This window comes from Rutilus rutilus (genome assembly GCF_951802725.1).
Source record: "Rutilus rutilus genome assembly, chromosome: 21".
Classification (NCBI taxonomy): Eukaryota; Metazoa; Chordata; class Actinopteri; order Cypriniformes; family Leuciscidae; genus Rutilus; species Rutilus rutilus.
In genome coordinates, this window is record NC_140226.1 from 11776168 (window position 1) to 11788399 (window position 12232).

The 12232-nt window shown below is 38.5% G+C and overlaps 2 protein-coding genes across 3 annotated transcripts; both read left to right on the forward strand.

Moving 5' to 3' along the window:
- Nucleotides 1–47: 47 nt before the first annotated feature.
- Nucleotides 48–2835, forward strand: tbpl2 (TATA box binding protein like 2). Of its 2 annotated transcripts, none has more exons than XM_084392626.1 (7): nt 48–361; nt 705–1069; nt 1362–1449; nt 1659–1750; nt 1903–2073; nt 2192–2286; nt 2392–2835. In XM_084392626.1, the coding sequence occupies exons 1-7, from the start codon at nt 317–319 to the stop codon at nt 2466–2468; spliced, it is 933 nt and encodes a 310-aa protein (XP_084248752.1). In that variant the 5' UTR covers nt 48–316; the 3' UTR covers nt 2469–2835. The 2 variants fall into 2 exon arrangements, with proteins under 2 accessions (XP_084248752.1, XP_084248753.1); XM_084392627.1 differs by having other exon boundaries at nt 259–361; nt 1906–2073; nt 2392–2833.
- A 318-nt stretch (nt 2836–3153) lies between these two features.
- On the forward strand, nt 3154–11552 carry atg14 (autophagy related 14). The gene is made up of 11 exons (XM_084393096.1): nt 3154–3186; nt 3301–3606; nt 4213–4275; nt 4368–4410; nt 4527–4608; nt 6774–7011; nt 8132–8364; nt 9234–9351; nt 9517–9607; nt 9686–9771; nt 10538–11552. The coding sequence occupies exons 2-11, from the start codon at nt 3314–3316 to the stop codon at nt 10833–10835; spliced, it is 1545 nt and encodes a 514-aa protein (XP_084249222.1). The 5' UTR covers nt 3154–3186; nt 3301–3313; the 3' UTR covers nt 10836–11552.
- The last annotated feature ends 680 nt before the right edge of the window (nt 11553–12232 follow it).

Sequence of the window (12232 nt, forward strand, 5' to 3'; positions counted from 1 at the left end):
GTTTACAGCGTTGTGTCTGTCTCCCTCTACTGGCCGGAGACTGCGTTGCATGAAAATGTTTGTATTTTCAAGTTGTTATTTTCTGTTAGCGCAAAAAGCCAAAAAATTAGTAAGTGTGTTGTTTTATTACAAAAATATTTTATTTGAGCTTACTAGAAAGAACTAACTCCTCAGTTTTGATGGCATGATTTGTCACGCCTCTGTGAGTAGCTCCACACTTGATGCCAATTAGATCACATTCACAGCTACAGAAACACTGAGACTGGGGAACTTTACTTTATGGAAATCCGTTTTCTTCCAATGGACCATAAGGAACATGGATGAGGAGGCAGCCCTCGAAAATTACTTTGACCATACTCTTGTAAGTTGTAAAATGAAATGCTGAAATGCTTGTGTTGTGAGTATAATTTGTTAGCTGAAAACATAATATTAGCGTGGTGCACATGTTACATAAATGAAGCAATTATAAATAAGAAAATGTATAATGACACATATGAAAGAAATACATTAATAAATACATGTGATATGTTACAGAAATTAATGAACAGACAAATTATATATTGCTATGTTAGTCATACATTTAAGATGAGTAATTTACATTATGAAAATATTGGTCCTCCCTAACAATAAAATGTCTGTTAAACTGAATTGATTGAATAGACGTCATTAATGTATTTCTCACTTCTTCTTTTTGTTCTTCTAAGGGTTCATCTGATTACATCTTTGAGGGGGATCTGGGCCTACAGGGTCCTGCTTCTCAGCTCCAGGATTCCTCTTTCCTGTCCTCTTTAACCTCTCAGGAGAAAGATCTCACTGAGGACTTGGACCTGAGCTTCTTACCTGATGAACTGAGCACTCAAGATGAGCCGCCACAGGCTGAGAATGACAGCAGGAATGAGGACAGTGGCGTTTACACCGACTGTCCACCGAGAGAGTCGACAGAGGCAGATACTGACACCAGTAATTTTGCCAAAAACACCTCACAGTTCAGTCTCCCGATGACTCCCATGACTCCCATGACCCCCATGACCCCAGTGACCGAGAGTTCAGGCATCATCCCACAATTACAGTAAGACATTATATAGGGAAAATATGAAGAGTGTGTATTCGAGATTCTTTTTAACATCTAACTTATGGCATCATATAGGCCTAGAGCTTTTTCAAGCGTTGCAGAAAAGGCTGTAAAATATTTTGACTCCATAATTTTACCAAAATAAATGTCTGTAGTAAGTTACCTTTGCACATGTAAAGAGTGATTACTTTTTGAACCACCCGCCACTGGATGCTAGATTTTAGTGAGAAATGCCTCTGTTGACCAATGCCAGTCTATATTTTCCAAACCAGTTTTTGATAATACACAGGAATATTGTGTCAACAGTGAATCTTGCTTGTCCTCTGGATCTCAAATCCATTGCACTTCAAGCTCGAAATGCTGAATACAACCCAAAGGTACTTTCCTACTGAAGTTTATATGTACAACCCTGTATAGAACTGTATTAAATCATAGACAAACATTATGTAGCTTTCAGTTCCTGTAAATTCTGTCATTGTTTACTCTGTTGACACACACAGAATTTTCATGTTTGGGTGCACAATTTCTTTGATAAACTGTTCCAGGTATTTTCACTATCATAACTCCAAATTTTTCTTATGTATAGCGTTTTGCTGCAGTTATAATGAGGATCCGTGAACCAAGAACTACCGCTCTCATTTTCAGCTCTGGAAAAATGGTCTGCACTGGAGCCAAGAGGTATACATAATATATATATTCAAAACTCCTAACTATGATGCATTAGGGTAGTACGGCTGTAAAACTTGTCTGTCACACTTAGCTCAGAAATGGTCTCACATGTCAGTGTCTTTTACCCTATATTTTCCTTTTCCTTTGTTTATCTTTCCAAGTAGTGAGGAGCAATCTCGCCTTGCTGCACGGAAATATGCCCGGGTGGTACAGAAACTCGGTTTCCCTGCCAAATTCCTTGACTTCAAAATCCAAAACATGGTTGGAAGTTGTGATGTCTGCTTTCCTATACGCTTAGAAGGCCTGGTCCTCACTCACCAGCAGTTCAGCAGGTCTGGACGGGCGTCTGTCTGTCATAAATGAGTTTGATGGTTACTGGCCCACAATATTATATGACTTGACTACATCGTAACATCTGTCTTTAAGCAGTCAACCATTTTTCCCCTACAGCTATGAGCCGGAGTTGTTTCCTGGTTTGATATATCGCATGGTGAAGCCACGTATTGTGCTGCTGATTTTTGTATCTGGAAAAGTTGTTCTCACAGGTAATTCTCTAGCGCAATCTAACTTAGTGCATTCTTAAAAACATATTTGGCGGCCCTGCATTGAAATAATTTTGTAAATCTATTTTTATGTTATTATGATTTTAGGTGCGAAAGAGCGGGCAGAGATCTATGAAGCCTTTGAAAATATTTACCCCATCCTGAAAGGGTTCAGGAAGCAGTAGAAGCACTGCATGTAATGTGAATATTTGTCTATACTATAATGATGTGCTTCGTATGTGTTAGTGGTACTTCAAAGGTTTGAATGCAATATTTCAATCTAACTTTTGTTATTGCACTTTGTTTATTGTCTTTGTTTACTTTGTAATGTCTGCATTAGTGAGGGTTGCTGAGATAACAGAGCAACCTAAAAGTGTACTGTAAAGAGCAAATGTTTTGTTAAAATATTCAGCTTTGCCCTATGTGGACTCTCGAATGGAGACATAAAGTATCCTCTTCAGTTATGACTATGTTTTGTCCCTATTGTACATGTTGAACTGCTTCTTGCTGATGCAGGTAAATAAACTTGAACACTTCTCTTTTGGATACTATTCATGTGTGTGTGATTTAGTGTTTTTGAAAGAGTTTATAATGCTCACCAAGGCTGCTTTTATTTGATAAAAAATACATTAAAAACAGTAATATTGTGAAATATTATTACAATTTTAAATAACTCTTTTCTATTTGAATCTATTTAAAAAAATAAAATGTATTCCTGGACAAAGCTGAATATTCAACATCATTACCCCAGTCTTCAGTGTCACATGAGCCTTGACAAATCAATCTAATATGCTGATTTGGTGCTCAAGAAACATTTTAGATTCAAGTATGGTTATGATAAATGTTTCCCCCACCACCACACAGCACACACGTGACAGCACATACACAAACATACGTCATATGGTACGTAGGGCAGACAGCCATCACACACAGCTTGTTATAGAGACCTTAGGACCAGAGTTTTATTTTAATATTTTAAACCACAAATCATGTAAGTCTAACTTTTATTCTTCATAGTGCCTGTATCATCATGGCTTGTACCTTATCAGGCGAACCCCGGTCTTCGGGGCCTGGTGAAGAGCACCCAGAGTCTGGATCAGAGGCCCGGGCGCCCGCACGACCCCATCCGCCTCTGCAGCACATTCAGCCGGCGTGCGCTGGCGCTGCTGCCGCGGTCATGGTGGAGGCGCTGGATGATGCAGAGGGGCTGTTTGTTGCCGTGGAGAGATGTCCGCTCTGCAACACCGCCAGACGCAGACTGACTTGCGCCCGGTGCATTCAGAACGGGGATTTCGTGTATTTTGACGGGAGAAATCCGGAGAGGTGTGTTTTTATTTCTTTTTTTCCTCTTTATTATTTACGATCTATGCTAATACAGTTTAGCATGCTAACATTTTTCAGTATTATCCCTTTCGCATCTTTTTATTTTAAGCTCACGTTTCCCCTTGATTTTAAGTGTTTTCGGGGTTTAGATGAGTTCTGTGAAGACACCTGTAATAGTATTTAGCTAATTCATGGCCCAAGCATGCTAACATGCTAACTGCTAATAATGTAAACAAACTGTCAGACAAACAAAGAGGCACACGTTTCAGCTGTCTCTTTCATTTCTTGTCAGATGTCAGTGGCGTGGCTATTTAAATATGTTTTAAATCCGTAATTAAAAGTGTTGTCATGGCTTATTTAAGTTTTGTAAAGGAGCTTTGTGGCAATATTTGACATGTCAAACGTGTTGACCAAGGTTTAGCTGAGTCATGTATGTTACCAAATGTGACCGTATCTTTATTAACTTAAGCGTTTGTGTGTGTGTGTGTGTGTGTGTGTGTGTGTGTGTATATATATATATATATATATATATATATATATTAACTTTCTTGTTGTGGAATATTCTGTCTATTCTCACTATTTCTTTTTTTGTATTTCTGCTAACAGGTATTCAGAAAAGCTTGAAAGACTCCAGAAGCTGAAAAATGAAAAGGAGAATCTTCAACAGAGGTATGATATATCAGCATCATTTGGTGCACAATCCAACATTGTCCACTGATAATACTCAAGTCTGAATGACTGAATTTAACCTTTTGTTTCAGAGTCATCAAAGCCATGGACAAGAAAGTCGAGGCAGACCAGCTTGTAAGTATTTTTGTTCATGTTTTAAGTGCTCAAATTTAAAGTTGAAAGATGATAAAAGATATAAACCTGTTTTTAAGCTATTTCTCAGCATCATGGCTGTGTTTTGTTTAACACAGAAGTGGAAAATCATGTCATGCAGGATGAAGATCCAACAACTCAAAGAGGCCATCTGCACTAGCAATGAAGAAGTCAAGAGTGGTGTGTATCACAATAAAAATGATCCCATGACAAAAGTGTGTAAACATGCCAAAATCACATTGAGCTGTGGTACTCATTAGCCTGGTAATACCAAACTCTGCTACTTCGCTTTGCTTTGTAGACAGAGTCTGGAAGGGCGTAATAGAAAAGCGTTTTCTTTCTCGCGGGGGGCGCTTGTCTGAAGTTTAAAATCATTGGTTACCCGTAAGCCAGACACATAACGTTTGGTTAAGAAGTGTGTTATGCGCCGACTCAGCCGCATTGAACTTCAACTGTAAACACATGTATGATGCGGAAACAAAACCATCGAGCGAAATACCGGACTGAACATGTCTGTGAACGACTTTTGCAGATTATGTGAAGTAAAACTACGCATCCACGGTACAATCAGCGTCTACGTCACGGCTCTCAGCCCGCCCTCTGTTCGTTGATTGGCCGGCTGTTTTGAGGCCGGAGGAAAACTGAAAGACAGGTCGATATCTCAGACTGAGTACAGAAGTAAACTGAAATTGAGCGGAAGTACGAAGTCTGACGTAGTCAGGCTAGGTACTCATACAGTTGTGTTCTGAATTTTTGGCACCCCTGATAAATATGATCAAATATGGCTGTAAAATAAATCTGTATTGTTTATCCTTGTGATTTTTTTTTTTTTTTTTTTATCAAAAATTTCATTAAAGTAAAAGAAATGAAAGTGGGGGGGAAATCACATTATGAAATAAATGTTTTTCTCCAAAACACATTGGCCATAAAAATTGTTGGCCTTTTATTCAATACTTTTTTCAACCACCTTTTGCCAAGATAACAGCTCTGAGTTTTCTCCTATAATGCCTGATCAGAGCATACCGGAGATCAGAGACCATTCCTTCATACAGAATCTCTCCAGATCCTTCAGATTCCCAGATCCATGTTGGCGGTGCTTCTCTTCAGTTCACCCGACTCGTCTTCTAAAGGTTTCAGTTCAGGGGACTGCCATTGCAGAAGCTTCATTTTGACACATTTTTGTGTTGATTTTGATGTTTGGTTTGGATCATTGTCCTGATGGAAGATCCAACCACGACCCATTATCAGATTTCTAGCAGAGGCCGTCAGGTTTTTTTTTTTTTTTATCTGTTGGTATTTGCTAGAATCCATAATATCATGTATCTGAACAAGATATCCAGGACCTCCAGCAAAAAAATAAGCCCACAACATTAAAGATCCAGCAGTATATTTAACCGTGGGCATCGGGTACTTTTTATCCCTGTTGCACCAAACTCATCGTGTGGGTTTACTGGCAAAAGCTCTTTTTTTTTAGTTTCATCCAACCATAAAACCAGATCCCTTTTGAAGTTCCAGTCGTGTCTGACAACTAAATATGCTGGAGTTTGTTTTTGGATGAGCGAGGAGGATTTCTCTTGAAACCCTCCAAACAGTTTGAGGTGATGTAGGGGTTGTTTGAATTATTTTTTTTTCTGACCCCAAGACTCAACTAATCTCTGCAATTCTCCATCTGTGATCCTAGGAGGGTAGAGACTCAAACTCTCCTCCTCACCGTGCATTAGGATGATATAGACACACGTCCTCTTCCAGGCAGATTCGTAACATCTTTAGTTGATTGGAACTTCTTAATTATTGCCCTGTTAATTATTGGGGATTTTCAGTGCTTTAGCTATTTTCTTTCAGCCACTTTCTATTTTGTGAAGCTCGACAATCTTGTGCTGCACATCACAACTATATTCTTTGGTTTTACTCATTGTGATGGCAGTCATGGCTGGACAATTTCATGTTCCTAGTTACCCTGGTGTGCTAAAAAATGAATGGGAATATACTTAGAGATATTTTACTTGTAAAAAAAGTCTAGGGGTGCCAGTAATTGTGTCCAACTTGGAGAAAAACATTTATTTGATAATGTGATCCCCCCCCCCCCCCCCCCACTTTTAATTTGTTTACTTCAATGAAAGGTTAGATTTTTGCACATTTTTTGAATGAAAGATTAAAAGGATAAACAGTGCAGATTTATTTTTACAGCCATCTTTGATCATATTTACCAGGGGTGCCAATAATTATGACCACAACTGTATGTAAGTTCTCTCTTGTCCTTTAAGTAGAAAAAGGCTGAATAATAATAATAATAAAATAGCCGTCTGTTGTTTGATGTCATTACTGTTTCTTTTTCTTGACTTTAGGTAGGGAGCTGTTGTTGCGTTCCCAGGAGGAAGGGCAGCGGCTGCAGCGCAGGGCCAGCCGACATCAGGAAAAGAGGGACAAAATTAAGCGGCACAACCAACGTCTGGGCGAGCTCCTGGAGAAGAGATCCAAAGAGCTGCAGGGGAGGCTGGGTGCCCTGGCTGAGGTGCGGAGGGAGCACATCCTGGAGCTCACCACTCACATCTTCAACATCCAGGAGGAGAAGCAGGGCAGCAGGTCAGAGCAGAAATATACTCTGATCAACATCAAAATATATGCATAAGCATACAATACATGGGGATGAATGTATTGGAATGTCTGGAATGGTCAATACTACTGCAGATTTTGACCAAAACAAGTAAACTAGTAGGAGTAGAGTTAGCGATATGCTCCATAGTACTTATTTACTCATTTATTTATTTATTTACTTACTTTCTTCATTTTATTATCATGGGAAATGAGAATTGTGTGAGCAAAGATGGAGTTGGTGATGAAGAAAAATGTTGCGTCGCATAGAAATATTTCCCCCAAAAGGCGAGCCCCTGGATATCACTCAGATTTATGCCAGTGAAGGATTCTCTAACCACAGTCAATTATTCCCTGAAAGTGAAAGCAAAAACCGACCGAGCTTTTGGCATCTGACCCTGTATTAACAGCGTATTAATTATCTGACATGACGAGAGCTGAATCTACCTCAGTGCTGCTAATAACGGTAGCCTATATCTTAATTTATTGGCTTAATATATATTGCAAATAATACACTACTGTTTAAAGCTTGGCGTCAGTACGTTTTTTTTTAAGGGATTAATACTTTTTTATAAATTAATACTTTTATTCAGCAAGAACGCATTAAATTGTTCAAAAGTGACAGTAAAGATATTTGCCTTGTTACAAAAAAGTATATTTTATATATCAGCATATTAGAATGATTTCTGAAGGCTCATGTGACACTGAAGACTGGAGTTTCTGACTCTGAAATGTATTAAAATAGAAAACAGTTCTTTTAAATTGTAATTTTTCACAATCTAAATATTTGTTCTATATTTTTGATCAAATAAATGCAGTCTTGGTGAGCACAAGATACTTCTTTCAAAAACATTAAAAAAATCTTCCTGACCCTAAACTTTTAAACAATATTGTATATTTTTTTTCCTCCAGATATACCCACCATAACCTCAAATAGCCGTACTGAATTCTCGCTTATGAATTTGTCCTTTGAGGTGGACACATTATTTCATTCGGTTGCTCCTGGGTCACTGTAATTGGCTTACTATCACTTGGCATTGATAGATCAAGAGCTAAACTCTTTAGGCCAGTTTTTGAATGCGTCATCATCTCAAGTGTTTGCATCCTTCAGGGACCCAGCGGATCCTGTCGTGGCTGAGTATGACCTTGCTCTGACCTCCAGCACCGTCAGTGAACTCGCAGAGGCGAGGCGAACCACCTATCACTCAGGCCGCTGGATCTGGGACGATCAGAACGGAGAGACGAGCATCAGCATCACTGGGCCACACGTCACACTTCCCAGTAATGGAGACTGCTCAGCCTATTACAGCTGGGTGGAGGAGAAGAGTGGGAACCAGGGGCCAGGTACAGAATTCACAGATCATCACTGTCACATCTCTGTTTCTCAGACACTTTTAAAATACTGCATTAATACTGTAACTGCATTAAACAGTTTTTATCCAAAGCAAACTTTAAAATATAGGTTTTTCAACTTGTTACTTAGTTGGTGGTGTTAAAACACCAACCAACCAAATGTTATTTCTCAGTGCCGTGTTAGTTAACCCAGTTAATCTCAATCTGTTTTTGAGTTCTTTGTATTTTTATCCTTTTATTTTTATCATTTCATTTTAAATGCTTTCAGTTCCTCTTTATAGGAAATAAAATAAAATGTATAACAAATACAGTATAATGCCACAATCCACCAACCATATTCTTACCATGCTCTTACCATGCTTTAGACATGTTGAATTTCAGTGATAATTGTATTTCATTATACAAAGACTGGAAATGACTTTAGGTTTAAGAAGAGTACAGTATGGATTTGATTTATAAAACTGTAAACATCTAAACATTTAATTAATCTCATAAGTCAGCACACTATCTTTGGCATGCTTATTTGTGACATTATAGAAGTCATTTTTTAAAAGGAAAAATGTCTGATTTATTAATATGTTGTTTTGAAATCATTATTTTGGTAACACTTTACAGTAAGGTCTCATTTGTTTTTAAACATTAACTAACATGAACTAACATATTCATGGTATTTCACAGTACATTAACTAATGTTAATAAACAACGTTTGATCTTAAATGTATATTAGTAAACATTGAGATTAACATTAGTTAAGATTGATAAATGCTTTATAAGTATTATGTTAGCTCATGTTAACTGATGTTAACAAATGTTAACAACTGAAACCTTATTGTAAAGTGTTTTCTTTATTTTTTGTGTAGAGTTGGACCACATCAACCCGGCACACACCATCAGTGCCGCCCTCTGTTATGCCACACAGCTCGTCAATATCCTGTCTCATATTCTGGATGTCAACCTTCCGAAAAAGTTGTGCAACAGGTTACAGCCGCATGTTTATTGTCAAACCTTCAGTTAAAAACCTCAAAGCATCTGTATTTTTACACAAGAATGTGACAGAAAAATCTTCAGTATTTAAGTTTCATTTTTAGGGTTGGTTCAGCTCAGAGACGTCTGATGAGTCCTGTATTTCTATTTTCTCTGCAGCGAGTTCTGCGGAGATAATCTGACTCGCTACCGATTCACCCGTGCCGTAAACAAGCTCAACACCAACATCCTGCACCTCTGCTTCTCACAGGTAAAAGCTGAGAACACGCTGAGTCTGATCTGAGAAGTCATATTCTGCACATAGCTCATGTTTATACTCTCTTCTTAGCATGTTGACAGCGAGCTGCTTCATCCTCACCACACTTTGAGGAATATCATGTTTCTAGTGTCTCCAGCAAACAAGAACCTTGGCAGGTGAGAAATTACATTGACCTATTTCTTAGTGAGAACAGTGTACTTTCAGATTGCCCATGTATGTTATAGCCCACTATTCATGATCAAATTCTAATAGATATTAAAATCAGGTCCCACCCTAGTTATTTGACACTGATTTTAAACGCGCATAAAAAACGTATGCACTCAATTGAGGTGGATACATTTTTGTATCCGCCAAGACATGCACATAAACTATGACGGGAACACATTTACTGAATGTAAACAAAAAACTCAAAAAACTCATGTGGCTTTGCCTCAAACTGAGGATGTGATTGGATAACTGCACTAACCAGCTGACCAATCACATCGCACAGCATCTCAAATGTTGGTTTGATCATTCTGAAACGCCTGAGCCAAAGGCTGTCATCAAAATGATTTGGTATAATGGCCTCCCAGAAGTGTCTCGCATGATTTGCATTCACAAATACCAGGCATCCAAACACAAGATAACATGACAGCATTTATTGCATTTCATTTGTGCCCTCTGAGGTGCAACTCATTTATGATGGAGGAAAAAAGAGCTACAGTTTCTTCCTCGATTGCGGCAACTTCCATGGGATGGAAACGCTACTTTATTTGCAAATTTTGGTGCAATAAGTTAAATTCGCAACTTTTGGTGGAAAAATAGCTACTGAAGACTGGAGGAATGGCTGCTGAAAATTCAGCTTTGCCATCACAGGAATAAAAAATGAGTAGTATGAATATTAGTGCATGTCAGCTTTTCACACTCTTGTTCACTGCATAGAACGGGGCCGTTTGAGGTGAGCGCTGACTTGGAAGACTCTATGGAGTTTGTGGAACCAGAGGAGGCTGGACCTGTGGAGGAGAGCGGAGACGAGGCAGTGACGGATGAAGAAACAGACTTGGGCACAGACTGGGAGACGGTTCCAAGCCCTCGCTTCTGTGACATCCCCTCCCAGCCTATGGATCTTTCCCAGAGTGGCATGCAGGCTTCCCAGCCAGTTGGCAATGCAGGGGGCATGATCTCCTCCGCGGCCGCCTCCGTCACGTCCTGGTTCCGCGCCTACACCGGGCAGCGCTGAGATCTGGTGGATGTGGGGGTGGTTAGAACTATGCAAACACCCTATTACTGTCACCCACATTACTTGTCAACTTGCCTGTTGGGGGAAATAAAGGGAAGTTTTCATCTGACTGCTCATACTGAATAAAGTAGAAAACAGAGTGTTCCTCAGAAACAACATTTTTGTGTAGTTTTCTTGCAGGATGGAAGAGTGTAGTGAACTACTTTTACATTTTTGATCTTTTGTAGCTCACATTATACTGTAGACACCAGTCAACTTTATTCAGTGTACATTGCCAAATATTTTTGTGAATCGGTGAAGAAATTGTACGTTCAAAGCATCGACAGACTTAACTGTGGCTGTGCTAGAGTTTGAATGATGATCGCACCTTCTCACCAGCTTTTCAAAGAACCTTACTGTATAAATGTTGCTGGTTTTGTCTGAGAGTGGCAAATATGATTGTTTTCTTGTTTTATTAGATTATTAATTTACAAGAGGATTTTTTTCCCCCCTTTAAATCTTCTGAACCACTGCTGCATTGGGCATAAATATCCAGCATTGGTACCCAGTGGAGGAGAGGCTGTCTATTTGCTCTTAGAATTTATGTACAGGTTTATTTTTTTCACCACCTTTAGTTGTTGAAAGAAAAGAAATCCATATTTACTCAGTTTCATTTTAGAAAAGTTTTATTTGTATTAGCAGACACCCTCAATTATTAAATTGAATACCTCTCTGAAATGCAATCGAAGTGAAGCATTATTCCAGTATATACAAACTTCATAACTTTAATACACAGTTACATATGAAGTATTTGGTCTCAGTGCAGTTATATTTCCTCTTCTCTGAGACATGCAAAGCGAAAGAAAGTGTGTATGTCTGAGTGCATTCCAAACCTTTTCACCTAACATTCATTACTTTGTATAGTTTCAATGGGCTACACTTTTTATATATTTAAAAATGACACAAGAAAGTTAGATGCACCAAATACTAAAATTAATAGTACGTTTGGCAAAACGCTAAGCGTGATGGACATTCACAAAAGATTGAGTCATATCAGGAAAAAGATGTTTTATTCTACAATTAAATTGGCCAGCCCCTAATAGTGGCCACTGTATTGAGATCAGCTTACGCGTGGTTGAGAAATACATCTGTGCATAATTATTTCTAATATGGCAGTGGTAGTAAAACTTTAGTGTGATGCTGCAATTCATACCAATATGCATTAGTATGTCCAAGACCAGTGTCACTTAAACAAAACAAAAAAAGAGGTCATTACCAATTCAGACAGTATTTACCATTTTAATTAAAAACCTTTGATTTTTATAAGCTCAGTTAATTTACTGCCAGCTTACTAAGATAAAAGGCATGACTAACTAACCAACAGAAATGTCCAGGCTTTTTATTGCCCAGTATCTTTC